At 46.4% G+C, this 25601-nt stretch overlaps 1 protein-coding gene across 8 annotated transcripts in view; it reads right to left on the bottom strand.

Moving 5' to 3' along the window:
• Window positions 1-4432: 4432 nt before the first annotated feature.
• The window catches only part of ARID1B (AT-rich interaction domain 1B), a 447597-nt gene continuing 426428 nt past the window's right edge, over window positions 4433-25601 (bottom strand). For all 8 annotated transcript variants that reach the window (XM_042940136.1, XM_042940142.1, XM_042940137.1 and 5 more), the window contains 7 exons: window positions 23003-23141; window positions 22580-22752; window positions 16486-16633; window positions 13928-14024; window positions 11682-12465; window positions 9311-9441; window positions 4433-7155 (listed from right to left, as the gene is read on the bottom strand). In XM_042940136.1, the coding sequence (XP_042796070.1) occupies window positions 5419-7155; window positions 9311-9441; window positions 11682-12465; window positions 13928-14024; window positions 16486-16633; window positions 22580-22752; window positions 23003-23141 (3209 nt within the window). In that variant the 3' untranslated portion in view covers window positions 4433-5418. The remainder of the gene's footprint in view (window positions 7156-9310; window positions 9442-11681; window positions 12466-13927; window positions 14025-16485; window positions 16634-22579; window positions 22753-23002; window positions 23142-25601) is intronic.

The following is a 25601-nucleotide window of genomic DNA, read 5'->3' as shown; positions in this document are numbered from 1 at the left end:
TCAATGGACTAACCCTTTATGGATTTTACTAAAAAACCCCAACCCAAAGTCACACAAACTGTGTGGTTGGTTGTGACAATGGGAAGATACTCTCTTAGGTGAGATTTTAAACTTGCACGAACATGCTTATGGCACCCACCCAAGGAAGAAGGGTGTGTGTGTGTGTGTGTGTGTGTGTGTGTGTGTGTGCGTGTGTGTGTACGTTCAGGGTGCATACACAGTGATCACACGGGATATCAGGTCTTTATACAATGCCTCATTTTATCCTCACCAATCCTGAGGTAGGCATCACTCCCATAGTACGGGTATATGGGAAACTGAGGCTCTAAGAATTTAAGTACCTTGCTCAAGGTCACAGAGACGGCAAAGATTTCATGAAATCGCCTCCAATGGGGGCATCTCAATTTCAGCGCAAGGAATAACGCACTCTGGACAAGCAGGGTACACGGAGGTTTAGAAGTGAGGCAGTACCTTCTGCTAACGCGTGCAGTCTACCAGAGCCGTGCAGCACGTTTAGAGGGAAAAAAAAAGGTTTCAAGGTTAATTAAGTCAGGAAATGCTTGGGATAAACAGGCTTCTTTTCTGCAGGGTTTCTCAGTCTTTAATATGATAACATGGATTACAGATGGCCAAGAAGAGAACACGTAAGGAGTTTCGGGATGTTTTTGCTTTTGTTTTGAGATCTCTTCTATTTCTTGGCATATGCTTTGAGAAAGCTGGGGTAAAACTTCACGTCCCTGAAGTCAGACTCAGGAAGAACACATGTGATGGTCTTACCCCAGCCTCCCCTCGGGGTTTCACAGGTTTAAATCGCAACGTGAATTAACTTGGGAATTTGTGGCATTTTAGAGGACTTGGAGCAAAATCAAACAAAAGCAGGACTGGAAAACGGGACGGAAGCGTGAGGCGTGGCGACGGGAAGATAAGCATGGACACGCGGGAGGGTGCGTGGGACTTAAGAACAAAAAAGGCCTCGAGGGGCGTCTGGATGGCTCAGTTGGTCACGTGTCTGACTTGACGTCAGCTCAGGTCATGATCTCACGGTTCGTGAGACGGATCCCCGCGTTGGGCTCTGTGCCGACAGCATGGAGCCTGCTTGGGATTTTCTCTCCTTCTCTCTGCCCCTCCCCCCTTCGTGTTCTCTCCTTCTCTCTCTCAAAATAAATAAACTTAAAAAAAAAAAGGCCTTAAGGGGGGCCTGGGTGGCTCAGTTGGTTAAGCACCTGACTTCGGCTCAGGTCACGATCTCACGGTTTGTGAGTTCGAGCCCCGCGTCGGGCTCTGCGCTCACAGCTCAGCCTGGAGCCCGCTTCGGATCCTGTGTCTCCCTCTCTCTCTGCCCCTCCCCTGCTCACACTCTGTCTTTGTCAAAAATAAAACATTAAAAAAAAAGGCCCTGATACGGTCTTCTCGTACAGTCTCAATCAATTCCTAAATTTCCCAGGGCCCATCAAGCAGCCTGGCATCACGGTCCCAGGCTACCATCGTTTGGTCCCCTCCAGACAGGCCCTCCTGCGTGAGCAGGAAAGGAACCGGAGGCTCTGGAGTCACGTTTTAGAGCCGGAAGGGGCCTCAGAGACCATACTGTCCTAGTACGTGCAGGTCAGGCTGTCACTGAGCCTTGACTCAGTCCCCTTGCTTTTCAGTCCAGAGCTCTTCTCCACACACTGACGTGCTAAGAGCCTTACTTTATCTTGTAGTCAACAAAAACGTGCTAAGTGTTCTCAGTGCGTAAACACGGCATTTGGAAGACTGTCTCGGGAATCTGTCTGACCCGAAAGACGAGAACATGACCCAAGTCTTCATGCAGGAGGGACTCCTCAGGGCCGAGGGCTGAGGCAGGGAGTGCTCAACACATCTCTGCTGAATTAATGCAAAATGAGACATCTTAGTAGGTTACGACTATCACCAAGAAGATTTCTAGGCGTGTTTGAAAGGTCGTCTGACTAGGAAGTTCTCTGCGGTGCCACGGAGGGGCGGAGGGCAGGGGCCGTCGGGCGGCCGGGCCTCCAGCTCTCCAGACAAAGAAGTGAACCCAGCAAGAAGAAGACGGGTTGTTCGGATCGTCATTTTTGGCTCATTTAATACCTTCTCTGCTTCCTTGCAGGTGAACAGATCATAGGAATCGGTACATGGGGTTTGACAGGAAATGAAAGATTTCCAACAGTTTTTAAATGGATGGATTTCAGGGCAAAGGCCATATTCCTTCCATGAGAAAGGTACTTAGCAGCTGACGCTGGGTCAGCCAACTGCTCACACCCCCCTGAAAAAACCATTCTCTATTCTCACTTTGCAAAAGCAGTGTAGCTAGTTTCTGAATAGGCCACATTCACCAATAAAAACGGATTCTCTGTCATTCTCGACCTCAAACAAAACATCTGAATAGTCATTTCTGAGCACGTGCCACCCAATATCTCTTATGTGACATTAAAAAAATGCACTCGAATACCAACAGATTCAACTTTATAGCACCATTCCAAAATACTAAACTTTCTTTGCACCTTTATTTTTATCTTTTTTTTTTTTTTTTTTTGTACACATTTAAAGTACGGGCATCCTGTAAGTTTCTGAAAAGCCTCATAGAAAAAAAAAAAACCAACTAAGTTTTAGGACAAAGCAATAACTCAGTTTGTAGGCGGGATGATCTCAGGCAGGTTGTAAGTTCTTCATGGGCTTCTGCAGTCTTGATTCTGGGGTGAGAATGTAGAAAGGATGCTAACGTCTTCCTGGATTACTCTAGAGGTTACGTTGCGTATCGGTATGTAAAAACTTGTTGCTCAATGGCCAGACTCTAGGTACTGATTACAACTCAAACCATGAAAACAACAGTCTTTTGTAATGATTTTACGCTTTCGGTCGACAAAAGAAATTGGGGTAGCGGATGGCTTCGGAGTCTCTGCACACCTTGTGTTCGTGCTCTGTAAGAGAGCGACTGGACTCCTATCGACTCCCTCTTACAAATCTTCGGTAGTTGAAGCTCAGAGCACTACAATCTGTTCTCAGCAAGCAGATGTACTTAGAGTAGAATGATAAATGGGCTTTTAATTCAACATGTATTTGGCTGCCTCGTTAGGTACGAAGGTTGTGTGACTAAGTATGTGGGGGCTGACAGACGAGGACACTGCTCGCAGAAAAATCTGTTTCTCGTGACACTAGCGTCACGTTTCACACGCTGGTCGTGGCTGCGTGCTCTTGTCTAACTCTTCCAGGTGCAACCCCGGACAACGGGTCTGGCGAAAGGACTTGGGGTTTCTGTGTCGTGACTGGGAGGGTGGTAAAGAGGTAGAGTCAGAGGGTGTCTGTCCGCTAACAGCTGGATTCTGCAGCAGTTTCAAAGAGATCGATTGTTACGCGATAACAGTCAAGGACCCGGGAAGAAAAGGTTTAAATTAGAAGTGACCAGTATTAAAAAGCTACTGTGCACCAGGTAGGAAGGAATATGAGAATATTAATATGCCCTGAAATAGAAATAATCACTTTGCACTATGTACACCACATACAATATAACATATTCTTTTTAACATTGCACAATATAAATATTATACACGGTGGAGTAAACTAAATGCAAAATACCTCTGAGGCACACAGAAGAAACGTGGACTAGACTGAACTCTGATTAAAATCAAGACGGGGTTAGTGAAAGGCAGACTGTTCTGCTGTCAGGCCAGTGAGCTCCTGGGCCGGCAGCCACCTCCCATAGATACTGAAGATTCTCAGACCTCAATGTCGTTCGCGTCGATCGCTTCAAACAAAGACTCGTTAGCTAAATACTTGGAGAAAAATCAAACTGTTGCCCCCCCCACTCTAAAGCAGGTCAACCCTACAGGTCCCTCCCGACCTCAGGGTTTCGTGACAGGGACTCTGTTAGTCCGCGGCTGTATTTCCCCTATTTCTTGTGGATAACTTGGTTACTATGAAACCACTGTAAGGAAGCTAGAACAGTATTCAAGAACACCCATCACAGTGCTTAACAAGATTTAATGTACATTTATTCTTAACATGTGGAACATATAAAGATTTTATACTGAATAAATGATATTCATTAAGCCAGAGGAAAAGGAGGAATTTACATCAAGTTTTTTTCTTTTTTTTTTTTTAAACTACATTATCTTGAAATACAAATGTGGATTCTCGTCACTGAAAAATCTTTGAAGTTGTGTTTCTTCCTTTTAGTTGTATTTTTTTCTTTTTTGTCTGTACTGGTAACCATTTTCTAAATCAATCCATATGCAACCATTTCCACACCTTGATTCATGAAGCAAATTGTGATCAGCTGCTCTCCCGAAATAGAGCATGACTTTATACATACAGAAACTTGTACATTACCCTCTTTTTTTTGTTTGTTTTTTTTTGTTTGTTTTTGTTTTTTGTATTTTTTCTTTTTTTTCTTTTTTTGGAGATATGGCCCTAATGAAAAAATATATAAAATAAAAATAAAAAATTATTTAACTCTACCATCGCTTCGTAGTTACCACATCATGAAAAAGAAACTAAAAACTTTGTACTAAAAAAAAAAAAAAAAACCAGAAAAAAAGAAAAGAGAAAAGAAAAAATGAGGGTGTGTTTAATGTACAACTTCTATATACATCACAGCCCATAGGCAGTAAAAAAAAAAAATATTTAAAAAATGATTAAAGGAATTGTGAAGAACGTTGGACGTGGAAGGTCCAACGACAGACGGCAGACACGACTGACGGTAGTGGTGAGGAAGCAATTTCCGTTGATCGTTGTCAGGTATGTGTTTTCACTCTTAACTTCAAACGACATTGTTTTTGCGCGTAGCCTAATGGAACCATTTTCCTGTGGAGAAACCAGTATCATTTCATCGTCTGACTACTGACTGACACACCTCCTTGAGCCCCTGTTCCTATATCTCTAGAAGTAGTTTCTATTGCACAGAGCTTTGGGTGATGGGATACAGTTTTGTTTTGTTTTGTTTTTTTCATTATCTGAAGAATGACATGCCTAGGAAGTTGATCACTTTTTCACCTTTTTTGCCTCAGTGTGGTGAAATTTTCCCATCTTAGCATCTTTCGCCGCAATTTGTTTCATTGAAGTCAATTTGCTTCCCCAAAAATGCAACACGACATGGAAAAGAACATTAAAAAGAAAATCTGTGAAAAACAACAAGTGACCTTTGAATGCACTAGACAGCAACTTTGGTTAAAAAAAAAAAACAAAAAAAAAACAAAATAAAAAACCCCAAAAGGATGTACTTATACACACAGACAGCAAATATTAATTTCATAACTGTTCGAATTAATTATTTCTTTAATTCCCAATTGGTAAATAGTGAATGGGGCAGAGGAGCAAAGATTTTCTTTTCCTTCTTCCTACGCTGGATAAACAAGAACAGAAAACAGCCAGTTATACGGGAGCCTCTAGTTTTCACTCACACATGCTGCCTTCTCACTGATGTCATAACTGCCCAATCTGAAACAGTACATCACAGATGACAGACGCAACCAGAGAGTTCAGGACGGCTGATATCGAGATATCCAGCAATCGACCCTCGTGCAGAAGGAATTCCGAGCGGTTCTCGTCCACCCTGGCCATGGCCAGCAGAGCCTTGGCCGCCCTGCACATCATGTCCACGCTCGGTGGTTCTAGAGGCGGCGGCTGCATGTGCATGAGGTTATGCTGGCTCTGCTGATACTGGGCCATGGTGACCCCGTCCTCTAGGAAGCTTATCAAGTTTCCGATGCTTCCCTTCTGCACAGCTATTGCCCTTGCTGCCAGCGCGTCCCCTTGGGCAAGGTTCGATAAGAGCGCCATGGACATTTCTCGACAGACTGGGTTTTTGCGATCCCCAACGTACCTAACTAACGTAGCGTAGAATTTCTCCTGGCGACTAAATGGAGGCGTGGCCAAGATCAGGTCCACGTTGTTGTCCTGGATACTGAGTTTGCAGAGGGTCTCCAGCACAAGTCTCTGAGGCGACAGGACAGAGTTGGGTCCCACGGTCGGAAAGGGGTCTTGTGCCTCTGCCGACGGGCACACCATCCAGTGCAGCAAGCCGTCCAGAATCGGCAGGCAGATGCTTTCTGTGTATGCAGACAAGTCTAGTTGCCCGGAAATGTTGGCCAACGTGACCAGCGTGTTGTCCCTTAGGACCTCCAGGCAGTCCCACCACCACTCGTCTTTGCTGCAGGCCACCCCTTTGTCCTCGTCTTCCTCTTTCTCGTAGGTCTGCGGCGCTCGCTTCCTCTCTGGATGCTCGTGGTGAAGGAGAATCAGCTTCCCCAGGATCAGCACCAAGCCTGGATGTTTGGACATTTCGGCGTCATTGCCAGGCACAAAAGACAAGCTACGGACAATATTCGACACACAGATGCAGCGCTTGGCCAGGGAATCCTGCCAGTGCGCGATGGTGCAGAGAGGAGTCTCGTCTCGGCTCCTGGGCTCGTCCTCCAGCAGCTTGATGTTCCGGTGACTTTTGGCTTGATGTATCCCAAAGGGAAACTTCCCGCTCTCGGTCTGGGTACCAGGGTTTGCATCTTCGGGCAGCGCCCCCGGCCGAGCACAGAGGACGTCATCGATGGTTGCGATGATGCTCTTCTCTTGCTGCTCGTCAGAATCGCCTTTTCCTTCCTGCTCTTTCTTCCTCCCGGTGGAGCTCAGAGGGGGAGGTGGACGCCTGCGAGGAGGAATTTCCATCTTGCTCTCAAAGTGAGTCTGGATGTGCTCGGTGGTGTCCCCCCCACCAAGCTGCCAGTGCAGAAGTCCGCTGTTGAACTCCTGAACACGACCCAGCTTGTCAGATCGGTCGACCACAAACAGGTTGTTCTTTTTGACTATCTTTATCGGGAGCTTGTCGAACTTGCTAGCTTGCCTGGGCTTCTCCTTCGGATCCGCAGTGGCGTTGGGAGAGGCCAGAGTCGCGCTGCTCTTCTCCTCGGTCTCCGTCTTCCCGTCGTCCTCCTCCTCGTCGTCCTCCTCGTCGTCCTCCTCGTCGTCCTCCTCGTCCACACACTCGGTGCCCTCCTCCTCTTTCCCAGACTCGTCGGCCAAGGACTGGCCGTCAGCTCTCTTCCCCGCATTGTGATCAAGTGCTTTTTGGCTGGGGTCTCCCACCTCATATTCCGTAAGAATTCCAAAAATGTCAATTAGGCATTTTCTAAAGTACTCTACTAAAAGTTCCAGAAATCCGGACAGCTAGAGAGGAGGACAAGAACAAGAACGGGGACAATGTCATAACCTCACACGGGGACTGAGAAGGGTTACAATCCTAATAACTATCAATACATTTTTAGGGTGATTTTCACACGTTTCATTTCCTTTTTGGCTGGGCCAAGAAAGAGAAACCATAGACGGGTGGGAACTGTCTCCCGAATTTTACATTGTTGACGAAACCACATGTTTTTTATTTGCTGCTTACTTTCCTACTCTATCCGTATGGAAACTTCCGTGTTATTTTCTTACCTTTAATAGTATCAGTGACGGACTGCTTTGTGCTCTTTGTCTTTTCTTCTGATTTAGGTACAACACACTCCATATTAGAAGAGTGGGAACGTGGATTTTATAGACTCATTCACCCAAAGTGAGTCTGTTCTCTTCTGCTATTTATCTGAGACTTGCTTGCCTGGATTTTTATGGTTATTATTCTTAGGATTTTATGGTTATTTTTGTCTCAGGTGCCATAGGTTACTCTAATTTACATTCTCCATATATCTTTGGGAGAAGATAATTTCAGCAATGTAGTAGCTCATAAACACAGAAAATTAAAAACAAATCAATTTAGTGCCTGATAAATGAATTAGAATGTTTCGTCGAATGCAATTTTACATTTCAGTTATCACAACTCTAACTGAAAGACAAAAGCAACTATGAGAACCAGTTTTGTTTCCTTTAAGCGAATGTGTGCATCAAGAAAATCAACACGCTCCATGATTAGCGACTGCCCAAGCTCCCCGCCCCCAGCACCCATGCCACCGCGCTTAGGGATGATAAAGGATTAATAAGGGAGGCCGGAGTCTTTAATGATAGGTGTTTTGGAAATCAACCATACTTTCATATCCTGCTATCAGTTTCCTGAAAGTGGGGTTGAAACAATTATTAAGAAGAAAGGGGAAACTGAGGTACTGACCACAAAGTACTCACTTTTAGGGGATGAAGGCACACAATTTTGCAAGTGAAGGTTTGGGCCTTTATCTCTCCACCCCCCCCCCCCCCCAATACTTAAAGTGAACTTTTTTCCCAGGGCAGAGGAAGGGGCAAGTTACCAAAGCAATTCTGGTTACTAAAGTGTGTGATCAACAGTCGTTCACCCAACAGAAGGCTGAAAGGCAATTACTCTAAGGGAGGCGTATACATTTTTAAATATTTTCTGTTACAGTGGACTTCAAGCGATGTTTATAACCTTATTAATACACTTCCTATAAGTGAAAAATTGCCTTTCAGGGCTATCATGAAGGACTGAAATGTGAGAAGAAAAGACCAAGTGGAAGATTCTGGTCTAATTTAGACAGAAGCAAGGTAATTAGATGTTTTGGTTTTCTCCTCCCAAAGCAGAGAATTGTGCGTACTCAGTAAGGAGAATTACCTTTTCTTGTTTTTGTTTCTATATATTTCTTTACAAGTCTGTAGCTTAGTTGGGCCATTTCCCCTAACCCTCTGCTCCCCTTCTCTCTTCTAGCAATTAATGCTGGAAGCCACACCTTAAGTCTAGCACTGAACAAAGGACAGCGTTAAGCTTACTAAGATTAGTAGGCTTTTCAGTGACTCCTTCAGAATAAGGTGGACAGAGGCAGAAAGGAAGGAAGGAGACCAAGAAGCAAGTTTGGCCGTGAGTTCACAACTATTTCAGCTGAATGATGGGTATACGGGGGTTCGCCAAGCTGTTCTCTCTGCCTCTCTCGCTCTCTCTCGTACATTTTCTATAACATTTCTTTTTAATTAAAAGGAAGGGATTATGTCTCACCGGAAAGTAGAGTATGTCCCGTTATAAGCTCTTGCGTATTCAGCCTGACTTCAGCGCCGGCTTCGTGTCTGGATTACCTCCCACCCGCCTGCTGATATTCATTCTGAACAACAATTACTTTCACTGTTATCTATGCCGCACACACACATACACACGTGTGCACGGGGGACTGTTTTCTCAGGAGAAGCACACGTATGCGTGTGTTTATTATACTGGAGCCTGGAAGGAATTATGATTCCCGGATTAAGCGCCCAGACAGTTCTACATGTGTAACAGCCACGAGGACGGCCTGCGTCCCGGGGTGCCCACCACTCTGGGCATGCGTTCAAGCATGAGCTCCTGAACTTTCTTGTTCTACCCCGGCCCCTGGCTGGACGGGCGCTGGCGTACCTGGGAGAGACTGAAGGTGGCGACAGTGCTGTCATCGTACAGGAGAATGTTAATGGTGTCCAGAGCCCATGTACTTTCAGCCAAAAGACCGGACTTGAGGGACATCATCACACGCCAGGCCTCAGGAGTAACTAAAACCAGGGGAAAGGACAAGGATGAGGTGAATATTAACTCTGTGCATGAAAGAACAGAAAATAACGAAAGAATAAGAAGAAAGAAGCGGGGTGCTGAGTGAGGTACTGATTTCAAACAAATGTGCCGAGGCGCAGTTAAACGCGATCGTTTCCAGAATTCACACGGAGGGGATGGCTTACTAAGAAACTGCTGTCGTTTAAGATCCTTTGGCTTGTTGGTCACACATGAGCCCAAAGTGCTTCTAGAGGAGGGGGTGCTAATAAGCACAAGGGCCCTTTCTCATCTCCGATTTATTTCCTTTAGTCCCTAACGGACTCTGTAATGACGCCGCAGAGTGTTAGTAATGGAGTCACAGCAAAAAAACTGGTTGTCTTCTTTGGCCCGCTCCATTCCCAAATGTCTCAGGGAGGCCCCTCTGGCAGATCTCTGGAAGGCTGGTGAGTATGCGGCAGCACATTCTCAGATATAGAGTCTTGATATTCCCTTGCTGTCCTCTTCTATCCGAGCTCCTGCCCTCAGAACATGCTGCTGACAATTATTAGCACTTTGATGGTTCAGATTTTTCAACAGCTTGGTCTGAGCCAGGGGAGGGGAAACAGAGCGACTGCGCTTTTCTTTCCCCCCTTCCTGTTACCGAAGAAGAGAGAGGGGTTAGAGAAGACATTTGCAGGATGTGCCGTAAGATGGGGCTGGGAGAAGAGGCCTGCGATAGGTCTGAAATTTCTGTCTCGGGAAACTGGCGGAAGCACATGGCACGAGCAGGCCTGTGCGCTCAGGAGTCACCAGGGCCACAGCCAATGCCAGACATCAGCAGTGATCTCCTGTGCTGGTGGGGGGGGGGGGGGCGTGGGTTTCCATCTCTAGGTTGATCTCATCTACGTTTCCTATTTTCTATGAGGCACACAAAACTTTTCTAACAGAAAAGGCAAACTTCCTTTTTAAAATAAGGAACATAGGGGTGCCTGGGTGGCTCAGCCGGTTAAGCGTCCCACTTCGGTTCAGGGCATGATCTCGCAGTTTGTGGATTTGAGCCCTGCATAAGGCTCTGTGCTGATGGCTCGGAGCCTGGAGCCCGCTTCGGATTCTGTGTCTCTCTCGCTCTCTGCCCCCCCCCCCCCCATTCACGCTCTCTCTCAAAAATAAATAAACATTAGAAAATTTTTTTCTTTAAATAAGGAACATAACTTTCCCCAGGCTGAAGACAAACACTGATCTAACATGTGCAAAGACACGTATAAAAATTTAAATACATTTATTTATGTGCACACGCATAAACACACAGACACATGTGCATATTTTTACGTATATCTTTCCATATATAAAATGGTGCTCGGTGTCTGTATCTCCTCCTTGTCTCCAGCACCCCTCTCTCTAAAACTCCTTACTTCTCTCTCCCTCTCTCTGTACAGGTCCTTAATTCTGATGGTTGAAAACATCTCTAATATCTTTGATTTTCTAGTCCCTGTAGTAAATGATTTCAAGTCAAGTGATTTTGAGATTTTTGAAAACTTTTTTGTATGACCAAGATCTATAATTTCCTTTGCCGTATTAAAAGGACTTCAAAAATAATGCAGAAAAACTGTCCGTACTCCTAGATGTTCCAGATCTCTAATTAGCATTCAGAACATCCCAACAGAATGAATAAACACGATTTGCACCCGACTGAAATAGCTTCTGGGCCCATATCTACCAGCACCGGGTTACCATCAATTCTATACATCAAAGCATATCAAATTCCGTATATGCTATATATTTATCTACGTATCACATGCAGGCTTTTACTTTTTCCCGGGGAAGCTCACGGTCTGTATGTTGTTACCAAAATTACAGAGTGGCTCGTATTTTCTCAGGCCACCTCAGCATTTCATTAGCCTCTCGGCTGTTAGGCTCACACTGCAGAGATTAAGTGCCTGGTTAAGGTCAAAGCTTTAAGCTCAGAACGCGGTACAGGACGTAGTCGCTGAGGAGCCCCTGGTCTCTCACTTGGGGCTCTACTCTCGCGCACAGATAACGCTCCTGTGGAAAAATCCCACGTCAATTCACGCTCCTCTCGGGCACTGTTTCTGAACCCGGATCAGCAGCTTCCAAGTATTGCCCCTGCGTAGAACCACCGCTTGACGGCTTGTCGTCCTAAGAACTTCATCCCTTTGAGATTAACAGGAGCTAGATCTAAGCTAACATGAAAATTCTAGAACACAACTGGGCTTCATTTCCGGACCGAGCCCGGAACGCTTACCGATATCTTTTGAGGTAATCTTTCGCCTTTGTTTCAAGACTGGCTGCGATGCCTCGACTGAGCCAGGAGGGAAGGTGATCTCCCTTCGGATCGGGGGTGGCTGGGGGGGCGGGCCCGTGACCTGGGCCGTGGGGACGGTGGGCAGGACCTTCTGCATCTTCAGAGAGGGCAGAAAGGGAGACTTGCTGGGAGACATGCGGCTCTCCAGGGAGCGCTGGAAGGACGCGGGGCTGGGGGCTCTGGAGATGTGGTTTGGCAGTGATGGAGGCGTCTGGTAGGATGACTGAGGCGGGCGCGTGATGGGCTGCATGGAGGCGGGAGAGGACATATAAGGCTGACGTTGGCTGACGTGGGAAGGCCACTGGCTCTCGTGATTGATCCTTTGCTCGGGTACCAGCATATCATCCGTGCGGTTCATGCCTGGATACGGGGGGGCCTGGGCCGGGCCCCCGGGGCCCTGCCGGTTCTGGTAGGGGTAAGGCATATCATTGCGCGTCGCCCACATGCTCTGCTGAGGCCCTTCGCTGGAGGACGACTGCATGGGGCCGCCCATCATGGGAGGCGGGATCCCGTGCGGCTGCATCTGCCCGGGGCCCTGCACCCTCTCTCTGTTGTAGGGGTACGGGTACTGCCCCTGGATGGGCCTCCTGTCCGGTCCGGAGTAGGAACTTCCGTACTGGTTATACATCTCTTGCTGCTGGCTGCCGAACTGCATGTTGTACATGTCTCCCTCGTGGCGTTTGGCCGGAGGCCCATACATGCCGTCCATATGGCGTTTGTAATTCTGAAATTCATATAAAGACAAATCACACTGATGTGCTTTTACAGGTATAATCACACACTTAAATTATGCAAAACAGTTATTACCTGGTGGAATGTTCATTTCAAAATGGGTATGGGAAGCTCCTGTGACAACTAAGGACTAATAATTTAGGCACTCTATTTCCGGATTAGGGTACCACATCACGGACTCCGAAGAGGGTTTCCAAAGTTTGTTTTCGTGTGCTTGGAATTTTCTGTGGGGAAAAGAAAGCTTCCTCTCTCTTTTTCCTGGTAGGTATCCCTCCTCCCTTTTGGGATTTCTCAGGGCTGCAATATAGGAGGACGTGGCTTTGGAGACTCCCGCACAGGCGACGCCAGACAGGGGCTCGGGACTACACGAAGGTGCCTCGGCAGGAAGAGGAAAACTCTCACCAGAATGGACTGAGCTTCCCGAAGGCCAGCCTGAAAGCCCCTGGACAGATTTCTCAGGCCTAGCTTTGCGTTAGCAGTGTCTCCCCACGGCATCTGGCTCCTCAGACCGGGCCTGCGTGGACACCCTACGGTCTACGGCCCCCACCCCGACTTCCAGCTGTGCAGGTCAGAGTCTCCCCCGCGAGCCCCGCTGGTCCCAGCCTCTGACAGCAGGCCCGGTGCAGCCCGTGTTACTAGGTTCCCCTCCTGGGGACATCCGGGTGTCAGCACCCCGCCAGGTGGGAACCTCCTGACGTAGAGAGATGTGGATGTGTTCGTGTTCTTTCACCTCACCCAGAAGCTGTTTAGGACCAGCTGGTGTAAAAATAAAAGTCACGTACATACACGCTCCAGTAGAATTCAATGCTTAAGACCCCTTCCGTGTTACCAGAGGTCTTAGACCTGAAAAGTTGTTTCGAGACAGCAAAGTCCTGTGTCTGAACGGCCACAGCATGGTGGGCAATTCTCTGCATCAGTAGCGACATCTGCAAGGTTATCTTACACAATTGAAGACCCACGGCCGCGTAGGCCAGCGTAACCCGCCCCCGCCCCCCCCATGTCAGCAAAACACGCGGTCCTTAAGATCTTGTTTTTAAAAAGCCAATTGACTTTTAACTTTTGATACTGGTATATAATATTTGAAGTTGTTTTTTTTTCTTCTACACACCTTCTTTAAAACATCGACAAATTTCAGTTCAGGCACCTGACAGGACAACACACACACCAGACACCCGTTTAAAAAACCTTTACTCCGGCCGGGCGTTATTTACAAGGATGAACGTCCTTTGTTTCCTACAACATGTTATATTTGTTTCGGGATCCCATATATCAAGAGCTTTTTAAAATGTGCTGACTTTAAAATCCTAACAATATTTTCTAGCACGAGCAAATATATCCTGATTGTTCAATAAATACCACTGTTTTTTGTTATACTTCCTAAAACTTCTCAGAAGTAACGCAAATTTGAGTTTTAAACAGAAAGCACAGAGATGCATTCCTGCCCGCCAACTCACCGGCTGCTGTGGATACAGGCCGGGCTGGTGTCCTCCATATGGCGGCTGTCCTGAGGGAGGGCCTTGGCCTGGGTACTGCTGCCCATAAGGTTCGTGCCTAGAATGAGCCATTCAAAGAGAACTTCATTTTCAAAAGACCTCAGGCCGAGAGAGAAATGAACAGTTCACTGCTGGGAATTCTGCACCCCTGAGTGGTCTGGTCTGTCCCTCACTGCACAACACCTTCCAGCAGAGGCACGCCAAGCAGAAACAGCACTTGAACTTTTAGCCAAAGGGATGGGCACACCCGTTTTGGGAACGCTGCCAATCTCCTGGCTAGTAGGTGTGTGAGGAGTCCCGGCAGGACAGGCTGGCACCCTCTGCCTTTGAGAGGAGCCTCCGCCCACCCACTGACGCGGCCCCGGGGAGTGTCACAACATGGTGATGTGAGGTGTTCATGAAAGCAGGAGATAACAAAAGCAATGTACGAATCAAAGCAGGATTTCTGGGAGTGCCAGAACACAGACGTATAACCACGGAAACTGTCTCTACTTATTTTCTCATTATGAATAGGAAGTGTTCAATCTCTTAAAAAGCGTACTTCCCGATTCATCCAAAATGATACTGAGTTAGCTGATAATTGTAAAAATAGAACTACTCAAAATTTTGAAGTCCCATGACCCTACAAGGCCACAGAAAAGAGTAACAGAGAGGACTTACAAGAGTGACGGGGTTGATTTAAACGTACTCCTACGTTTAAATCTTTTTTACATTTCTAAATCTTAAAATGGGAATGACTAATACACTTATTTTTCAACTGCCATTACACTGAGCAGCTATAAATACCATAAAAGTAGCACGCTTAAAAGAGCAATAGATTTGAAGTTTAAAGAGATAAACTGGTTTACTTAGCGTATCGATTGAATCCTGTAAGAAAGACAATACTTGGACGGAATATATCCCTAAACTGGTCACAGAATGAAAACAAGAAAGAAAATAAATGAATTTTTAGAAGATCATGGGTAAAACAGACATAGGAGACGTGTTTGCTAAGGGCATTAACAGCTAGAAGGAAGCTTACAGTTGAGGAAAGAAATAGAATTGACATAGATAAAATTTAAGCTGAACAAAGTAGCACTTTTCAGAAAATCTAACAAAGGTAAATAAGCCCTAATGTGGTACAGCCAGATGACCTAAACCAGTTCTAGAAAGCATTCTAGAAGAAACAGAACAGCACATCTGCCTGGATTCATTTACAAATATATGTTCCAAGAGAGTTGTTCTCCTAATCTCATTGGAAGGTAGGAAGGAGAGAAGGAAGGAAGGAAGGAAGGAAGGAAGGAAGGAAGGAAGGAAGGAAAAGGAAAAAAGAGTTTCTCTTGGATCCTCAAAAACAGATCTAAGTCAAATCCCTGCTCCAGCACACTAAGCATGATGGTTAACTGGTTAACAGACACACCACAAATCAACAGTCACCACACTTATGGCCAGGGTAAGAATCCGAAGTCTAGGTTCTTAAGTCGCTACTGGAAAGTACCAAATCACTTTAAGCTCGTGATGGCTATGTATTCGCAAGAACCAGGTGCACAGAAAGTGCCAGAAAGAAACATTATTTGGTAAAAACAGTGGTTTTCAAACTTCCTTCCTTCCTGTTTGTGTTACGGGGTGGGGCGGGGGTGGGGAGGGAACCTTCCCAAGACTTCACCACTGCCTGCGGCCCAGCAGGTGGGCAGTCTGTGAGGAACACCACCACACCAGCCACCCCTACCCCGAGCCATGCCCCTGTGGCCACAGTTACAGAGTCCTCTGGTGAGCCTCAATTTCCTTCCAGAATCACAAATATTACATTCAAGACTTTGTTTCTGAGCACCTGTGCGACGGTGAGGTAAAGAACCTCCCATCCAGGGGAAGGGGCTTTCGTAGTAAGTACTTAGGTCAGGGGCACAGGTAAGGGGCCTGCTTCACAAAAAGAAGTCTCCCATAAGCCACTATTTTAGGAAGCAGTTTCCGGCGACCTCTCAGAGACACTTCAATGACTTTCCCTCCATCTAACTAAAACTAATCTGGATGAGCGCTGAAGCCCAACATTTCGGTGTCCAGAGGCCACCCTGAAAAAAAAAGACTGCCATGGCTTTCCTCAGAGATGTTTCTTAAGGAGCAGAGTATTCTCTCTCCGTTTCACACGTTCGCAGGGAAGAATGGAAACATCTGAGAAGACAAGGCCTGGAAGACTTTTTCGAGGGCTTCCTGGGTGGCTTTCCCGAGGGAAGAAATGCAGGCGGGAAGGCGGTCGGGGGATGCTACACGCCCGACTTTGTGGCCGTTCACAGGAGGAGCCACACGGGGCAGCTGGAGGTGGGGGTCTCGGTGCGGGGACAGGGGCCGAGCATCCGGGTGCTGAGAGGACCACCTGGTTCTCAGGCGTCCCCCTCCCCCGTCCTGAAGGCAGCCACCCCACACGATGCTTAGCGGGAAAGCAGGTACTGTGTGCTGTCGTCGGCTCCCCGGGCTCGGAAACGCACGTGTGAGGAGAGTGCAGTTTCTAGCACTCTCTCCGTGTCGTCTTAGAAAACACTCACCTTCGGTCGTAGCCGGCTCCGTAGGGAAACTGCTGCCGCCCCATGCCCAGACCGGATAGCGCTCCGGAGGGACTCTGGTTATACACGTCCTGCACACTGCTAGTGGGCATCTGTCCTTGAGTCATAAAGGGCTCACTGCTCCCAGGCACTGCAACATTTTAAATCACGGATATAAAATTAAGCATTTTCGACCCCCAAGGGGCCCAGACAGCCCTTCTAGTCATTTCTGTTAACCTCAATATGGCAGATGTAGATGTCTCAGTCTTAACATGGCCGACAACAATACAAACCAATGAGGGTAAGGTCTGGACTCAGGAAGGACCCCAAGATCCCCATCCCTGACCCCATGCACGGGCCTTAAATGAGCCCCCACCTGGAGTACCGGTAGAACCCACGAATATGATGGGAACATGGCTCCCGTGATTACATTACACTCGATGGCCAAAGGGATTTCACAGATGTAACTAAAGTGACTCATCAGCTGACTGGTAGTCAACTAAAAGGGAGATTATCCAGGCGTGCCCTTTCAATCTGTGTCTAGAAGTCAGAGACACCCGCCTGCCGCCCTTGAGGAGGCACCCACCATGCAGTGGAGAAGGCCACATATTCACAAAGGTGGCAGCTTCTAGGACTGTGAAGGCAGACGACAGCCAACAAGACAATGAGACCTCAGTCCTTCGACTTCGAGGAACCAAATCTGCCAACAACCTCAACGAGCTCGGAAGAGGGCCCTGAGTCCTGGCTGACATGCTGATGTCTGCCATGTAAGGCCCTGAGCTGAGAGCCCGCGGGAACATGGGACCGTAAACTGATGTTGTTTTAGGCTGCTGAGTTTGTGGTAATTTGTTATAAAGTAAGGTAGAGAGTGAACATCGGCCCTTTCTTGGGTAGGTTATCAAACTTCTGAGTTCAACTCCTTGTCGATGAAGTAAAGTTGGTAATACCACCTCATGCAGTGGTTGTGAGAAAGAAATGCATATACAGTTGACCCTTCTTGCGCGGGTTAGAGGTGCTCACCCCCGCGAAGTTGAAAATCCATGTACAACTTTGGACTCCCCCTTAAAATTAACTACTAACAGGCCACCGTTGACTAGAAGCCTTGCTGATGACGTACGTAGTCAATTAACACATATTTTGTACGTTATACGTACTATATACTGTATTCTTACAACAAAGCTAAAGAAAAGAAGAGAAAATGTTAAGAAAATCTTACGAGAAAACACATTTATGGGGCGCCTAGCTGGCTCAGTCAGTTAAGTATCTGACTCTTGATTTCAGCTCAGGTCATGATCTCTTGGTTTGTGAGATCGACCCCCGTGTTGGGCTCCGTGCTAACACCTCGGAGCCTGCTTGGGATTCTCTCTCCCTCTCCCTGGCTTGAAAGCATGCTCCTTTCTCTCTCTCTCAAAATACATAAACTTAAAAAAAAAAGAAAAGAAAAGAAAAACATTTCTAGTACCATACATCTATTTATTGAAAAAAATCTGTGTAAACCTGTGTTGTTCAAGGGTCAGCTGTATGGGTAAAGTTAGTTCCCTTCCCTTACGGGGGAAAAAAGAAAAAACCTTAGCACGAATACCTATCAGCAGACTCACTCCAAAACCAGGAAAAGGAAAGCCACTAGGGGATTAAGAATAACTCAAGAATGGATGAAATACTAGTATTTCTATCAGGACGTAGAGTGGCAATTAGGTCAAATATGCAAATTAGCATCAGCTCAGAGCCTGAAGGAAATTGGGTCAAGCCCAAAAACTAGCCTGTAGGCAAATTAAACATTTTAATGCAAATCTTAATTGGTATACAGTGCTACTACCTTTCTTCATCCTAGGAAGGTTACTTTTACGTGACATGAAGCAAAAGCTGATTAAACGTCTGTGAGCTGATGGAATTTGCTAGAACAGAGGCGCAGATAATGGGGTCTCACACGGGCGGGGGGCTCTGTGCTTCGCAAGTGTGCGTTCTCACACTGTATCTTCCACTTTAAGTCCACGTGTGGTAGAATGAGTTTTGATGTTACTTTCCGTTTTATAAGTGGAAGAACAGAGACAGGCAAACATTAAGCGGGATAATTAAAGTTAAACAGCTTAATTCCTTGATACAAGAAAAATTCTTTAAAAATAGGTAAGGAAAAAGACAACCAGATTTTTTAAAAAATGGGTAAACGCACAAATGGACATTCAGGAAAAAAGGAAACAAATGGCCCATCAATATATGAAAAGGTGTCTGATTTCACTAGTAATTAAAGAAATACAAGTCAAAACAACTATGAGGCCCTCCCGTCCCCTCCACTCCTGCCCCACCATCTGACCGGCAACTATTAAAAGGACTGATAATGATCATTCTTGGTAAGGGAGTGAGGGCCACACACTGTTCCACGTTCATGTGAAGAGTATTAAACTGACAAGCAACTTTTAACTTAACTTTTAACTTGGAGTGTCTGTGACCCATCCACCACGCCACGAGGCACCCAAGAAGCTCCACGGGACGGCCCATGGGGGAGGCCCCCTAGCCGACAGGTTCAGATGAGTTCCCAACAGACCCTCCGGATGACACGGGCCATTCAAGTGATCGCGGCTCCAGCAGAGTCCCTAATCAGGCTTCCAGGTGACAGAGGCTGCCTCAGGGTCCCGGCTGACAACTCGAAATGAAGAACCACCCCGCCCACCAGAGGACGTGAGACATACCCAAGTGTTGTTGTTTAAAGCCACTTTTTGTGGCAGTTTGTTAAGGAGTAAAAGATACTCCGTAAACTAAAAAAAAAAAAAAAAGTTCACATCCTTTGATTCGGTTATTCTTTTTTTTTTTTAATTTTTTAATGTTTATTATTGAGAGAGAGAGAGAGAGAGAGAGAGAGAGAGAGAGAATGAGCGGGGGAGGGGCAGAGAGGGGGGAGACACAGAATCCGAAGCAGGCTCCAGGCTCCGAGCTGCCAGCACAGAGCCCGACGCGGGGCTTGAACTCACGGACCACGAGATCATGACCTGAGTCGAAGTCAGTCACTCAACCGACTGAGCCACCCAGGTGCCCCTTGGTTATTCTTTTAAGAATCTATTTCACAGACACACTCTTACACATGTGAAAAAACAGCTATACATCAATAATCACAGCTTCACGTTTAAGAAGAGCAAAGCATGATGAAACAACACGTTGACTACTGGAGCATTAAGAAAAAGGATGATGTATAAAGATATTAACGGGTATTCAAAATATACTGTTTAGATATACAATATGTAAATATTCACTTACTGTTCACTTGTAAGCAATTAATCAATCCTTCAATCAGTAATGAATTATAGAAGTGGGGGACGGGCGGGTGGGGCCAAGGATTCTTAGGGCCACCGAGGCTGGGACAGGTTCTGGTCTCTGCCCTATACCACGCTGTAGGCCAGCGGCAGCAACAAAGAGCGGGCTTTCCCCTAATGTTGGTCATTACATAAGAAATCGGAGCACCACCAGTTCACCGACAGAATAATGTGAACTGAGGAATGCGAAACTTATTGTAACAGGGACGGGGCGAGAAAAAGATTTGTTTCCTGTGGGTTTTCTGTTTATCTGCTTTAATTTGGTGCTACACCAGCATGGTAAGGTAGCAGGTGAGCTGAAATGTCCCGGGGAAATGTGAGAAGGGGGTCCCCTCTCAGCCACCGTATCACTTACACAGTTGATGAAAACACATGATACAGCTTGCTAGTGCCTAACAAGGTAATCCACAATCATCCCCTCCACCCAATTTATTTTCACAATAAGAAAAACTGTAGGCACACAGAAACAAAAGAAATACAACTCTCAGTGTCTAATATAGCATACAGGTGGGGCTATTGGAAACGGTTCACATAGCTTTTGAAGCCAGATTCCAAACACTACTAATTATTTTCCCCATGTTACTGTCCTATTTTCAGAGCCTAAAAATGTGATACAACCACCATCAGCAAGAACAAAATGTTCTTTCTAATATCTCATACCACTAAGAAAAATAACCACCTCCAACGTTTACAAGGCTTTTGAGTTTCTGAGCTTACAGATTTATTGGATGTTCTGTAGAATATTCACTTGGAACAGACAGCTCTGAAACTTTTTGAAACGAAAAATTAGATTATTTTACTCTGTGGAACATACCTGAAATGTTATTAAGAAATACACATGAAACATAATCTCATTTGGTAGTTAAACGATACATGCCTAATACTTAAAATGTTGAAATGGGGCGCCTGAGGGGCTCAGTCGGTTGAGCATCCGACTTCGGCTCAGGTCATAATCTCACGGTCTGTGGGTTCGAGGCCCACATCAGGCTCTGTGATGACGGCTCAGAGCCTGAAGCCTGCTTCGGATTCTGTGCCTCCCTCTCTCTGCCCCTCCCCTGCTCACACTCTGTCTCTCAAAAATGAATAGATGTTAAAAAAAAGTAAAAAATAAATACTTAAAATTTTGAAATGATTCATTTTTGCCTTTCACTGATCCATAATAGTTGTGAAAACCAAGGCTTTGGGCTTCACGTTTCTCTCGACTAAGGATAACATATCGAGAAATTCACATACCCCAAACATCTAAATAGAGGTACTACTGTTTAAGGGATCCGAGAAGCAATTCCGTGAAAACAGTATTTGCTCTTTTTCTGTATTTCTTCCAGTGATATTCACTATCATGCCTCAATTTCACAGCGCGCCTGCACCTGGAAGGGTGCCAAAGAGCTCGGAGTGTGTGGGCCTCGGGAGGCGCTCAAAGGGCAGAGGCTTAGATGCTACGTTCTCAGAGCCAAGTGAGCGCTGGGGATTGATGAGCATAAAGGGAAAAACCACGCTGGGTGTTTGCTAACGTCCGTCAGAACTCTCCCAATTCTTGGTGATCCCATCCATCCCATGATGCTCCATCCCACTCCTCTGCTGAGTTCCCTCAAATGATTCCTGATTCCAACGCTCTGCCCAGCTCCAGACAGACATTCCGCCACCTACCGCCTTAGCACATCCCCGAGTCAACACGGGACTTCTCTCTCGTTCCTCCCGCAGCTGTCCACGGTGCAGGCGCTAACAGTGAGCGCTGCCAGCAGGCCCCTTCCCAGGCGGGCGTCTCCAAAGTAGTAAGGTCGTCACCCGCTCAGTAAGGTCTCACCTTGACCCCCAAGGTCAATCCAGCAAGCCCGGCCTGTTCTTTCTAAGTCCAGAACGTGTGATGAGTGCTTCTGCTTTTCCCTTGGCTGCTGGAATCTGACTCCGCCCTGTCCTCTCTCCCCTGGACCATCACAGTGGTCCTGCCAACACACTCTCCATAGATGCCCAGTTATTTGTTTTTTAACAAAAGACCCAGTCACGTCACTTCCTGCAGAACATCTCGCGGCGAGGGTACAAACCCAGACTCATCCCCAAGCCCGGGGAGGCTGAAAGTTCTGGCCCAGTGGCCCTGATGGCTTCGGTGCACTCAGCCTCCCCCCTGCCCATTATCCCCAGATGCCTTCCACCTCCTCAAACACGCCAAGCCCACTCCTGCCTCGGGCCTTCCCCCTCCCCTGAACTTCTCTACTCCTCATTCCTTAGGTCTCAGCAGATAACCGACATCCCTCAAAGCCCTCCCCTCCCGACCATCCCCTCTCATATGTCCTTCCCTTCCATGACCCTTAACCCGTATCGCCGCACTTGGTGCCCTTCCTTCCATCGACCACCATATTTAATTACGTATTTGTGGTTTCGCTTACTTTTTGTTTGTTCCCCCTAAGACACCGTCAACTCCGGGAGGAACTACGTCTGACTTATCACACTACCTAGCACCTAGCCCCTGCCCAGCCCATGGTATACAACAAGGCGTGCAGCACGAGGGAGCGCCAGGAGCACGCGTGCCTACTGCGTGCGCCAGTCATTTCTTCAGTGGGCTTTTTGTACATGAACTCAATCCTCGTCACATCCTTTAGGCAGGTCTTGTTATTGCCCTAATTCCTAGATGAGGAAACTGAGGCACAGAGCTACTGAGTACTTTTCCCGAGGCCAGAAATCTAGTAGGTTGGGGAGCTGTGGCTCAGACACGTCTCTAATGGGTAAGTGGGTTGGCTGCGTGGTGGCAGAGAGGAAAATGCCCTCTGGGCCTAGTCTGCTCCCTCCGCATTTACCTTTTCTCATTCCACCGAAGGGGTCCTTGTTGGGTTCATAGGGCATCCTGCCCATCACGTCAGGCATGCTCATGCTCTGCTGGTACGGGGCGCTCGGGGTCATGGAGTTCCGTTTTGGGAACGATGAGTCACTGGCGTCTGAGAACGGGTCGTGCACGCTGACTGTACCGCTTCTGAAGAGACGAGGACAAGGAAAGCGCAACGAAATATCAGGAGTTGCCACCAAATGCCCAATCGGGAAACGCTCCTAACTTGAAAGTTTTTCACGTAAAAACCATCCGAAAAATTACACGGATGTAATTTCTTGGTTGACACTTGGAAGCTCGTGAGGCAATAACAGCCCTTTTACAGTCTGTTCCAGGACATTACGAGATCGATAAATGCGATGTTGTGGGGCTCGCGGAGATCTCCTACCGTACACACCTTCCACCTTGCATTGGGGTCATCTGTCCATGCGGGGTAGACGCCGGGGTAGGTGGCTTCAGGTCGCCTTGTACGTCTGCCATCGAATTGCTGCTGGTTGACTGGGGGGTCTGAGGACCTTGCAAGGACCCTGAGTTCGCTGGGACGAGGAGTAAGAAAGTAAGGAAGACACTAGGGGTTATCGAGTAAGCTCATCCTTCCTACTTATTTAAAAAAAAAAAAGGAAGGAAAACAAGACACCATCTTATTAGAAATAGTAACAATATCCATTACTGGTAACGACGTAGTAAAATTAGTTGCTCTTAGATTCTTTATAGGGAAAATTAGTAAAAGGTTTTTTTGTTTTCGTTTTTTTTTTTTTTTTTTTAGTAATCTATTTGGCAACATACTTCATTTGTGAGCCATAAAACATATTTATACCTCTTGACTGGGTAATTGCTTTCCTGGGTATTTATCTCAAAGAAAATAATCTAATATAAAAAAAGGCTTTAGGCAGAAAAATGTTTATTTCAGTGTTGTTTATAATGGAGATAATCTAAATGTCTGAGAGTAAGAAGAAAAACAGGATGAAAAATTTGGTACACCAATTTGATGGACTATTGTGCTATTTTAGGGGAAAAAATTAGAAAAATGAGTACCAGGTCTTAGGCAATGAGAAATGTTTAAGTTCAAATGCAATGACACAAATTAGTAATGAGCCTTATGTCACTTCAATGCCTCCTCGATGTCTGGATATGTCTATGCTCTGTCATTAACAGAGTCATTTTTAGAGCTATGGAATCAGATTTGTTACTACAAAAACTGAAGTCATGCTCTTTGGAGTTCTTTAATGTCATTATCAGAGTCCCAAGATTCGGCTTTAACTATAATTACATTATAACAACAGAACTCAGAATTGAGCAGATCTTTTCAAAATTTCAACTCATCTTATTGGAAAACCTAGTATTTTAAGGGTTCTTGCTTTATCATAGGCCTCTGCGGGTTAGATGCTCAACAGACATTGGTTTCGTTTATTAATGAAACAAATACTTAACTGGATAAATAACACGCTTACTATATTGCAAGCTTTATTTCTACTCCTGGCATGCCAGTGTCCAAAACTGACAAAAAAGACACAAATTCCTGCCCTCATGCGGTTTATAATAAATGCTTTCAGAGCCATTACACATGGCAGAATTTCTAGTGCTTGTAAGTGATGATACTGTACAAGTTATTAGCTATAGTCCCTTTCTTACAAGCTGTCCAAGACTCCCTACAATCACCACCAGCCACATTTGACTGCAGAGTAAACGGGGCTCCGCAAATCCCTGGAGACGACAGAGTGCACTGGGAAGGAGTCAGAGACAGAAACGAGCCCAGCACTTCTACTCCGAAAGCCTCGGCTGAACACAGAGGTCTCCAATGAGCTCAGGTCAGCCCGGGCCTGGCTGGCTGGGGGATGAATCCCGACCCTGGCCGCCAGGGCCCTGCCTTCTGTATGAGGTGTCCTGTGGGTGCCTGGGACCAGAGGGTGCCTGGGTCCAGAGGGACTCAGGGAAGTTCCCAGAGATGCCGGGAGGACTAACTTTAAAAGTAGACAATCTTTTTCATGCTAATATCTCAAGAGAAAAGCTTAGGAACGCATGCTTATAAACCAAACTTTGGTGAAACCCTGGAAATACATATTAAAAAGGTAGATGGTAATAAAAGAAAAAAGCAGTCTTCTATTAATATGTAAGGATAATCCTCTGACGTGACTGCCCCACAGAGCTGGCAGGAGAAACAACGTGCTTCTGGGTTTTTTTCTAAATCTTTTGTTGTTGTTGTTTATTTATTTTTTAGAGAAGAGAGAGTGAGCATGAGTGGGGGAGGGGCAGAGAGAGCGGAAGACACAGAATCCGAAGCAGGCTCCAGGCTCCAAGCTGTCAGCACAGAGCCCGACGTGGGGCTCGAATCCACGAGCTGGGAGATCATGACTTGAGCCGAAATCGGCCGCTCAACCGACTGAGTCACCCGGGCGCCCCGAAATTAACGTGCTTCTTCAATCACAGAACAGACTCCACAGAAAGCCTATACGGCTTCTTTGGAAAAACGGTTCACAGGCTGTGATTTCAGAATGACCCTTATTTACAAGTATTCACATTTACAGCTAATAAAAAAAAAATGGAAAAATTCTTCCCTCTTGCCAGTGTTTTTTCTGTTCCTTTCAGGAAAAAAAAAAATGAATGCAACCTCTTGAAGCTCCGTTAATAGATGAGGCTGGCACAACTCTCTAGGATATCCCTACCTTTTGCCAGAAGCTACAAATGTATACTCGAAAGTAAACAATGGAAAGGTTATGGAAGGTTAAGTACATTCACACACTTCAGACTGTACAGCCAGACTCCTAACTGGGAAGATAATTTACACAGCACGAACCTGGTGCCCTACTTCTGGCTGGGGTTGCGGGAAGGAGGGAAGGGAGAATAGCTGCTATGTCCCAGGTCTACAGCGACTAGAGGTCACCCGGAGGGCACCTTTGTTTATAACCTGAACCCCTTTCTCATTTATCTTCCGCTGAGGATTCCCTAGCTGGATCCATGACAGGTTTTGTGACATCACCTGTCAGCTAATAATAGAA

Source organism: Panthera leo, chromosome B2, assembly GCF_018350215.1.
Source record: "Panthera leo isolate Ple1 chromosome B2, P.leo_Ple1_pat1.1, whole genome shotgun sequence".
In the NCBI taxonomy this organism is placed as follows: Eukaryota; Metazoa; Chordata; class Mammalia; order Carnivora; family Felidae; genus Panthera; species Panthera leo.
The sequence above is the reverse complement of the archived record's forward strand: the minus strand, read 5'-3'. Positions and strand labels throughout refer to the sequence as shown.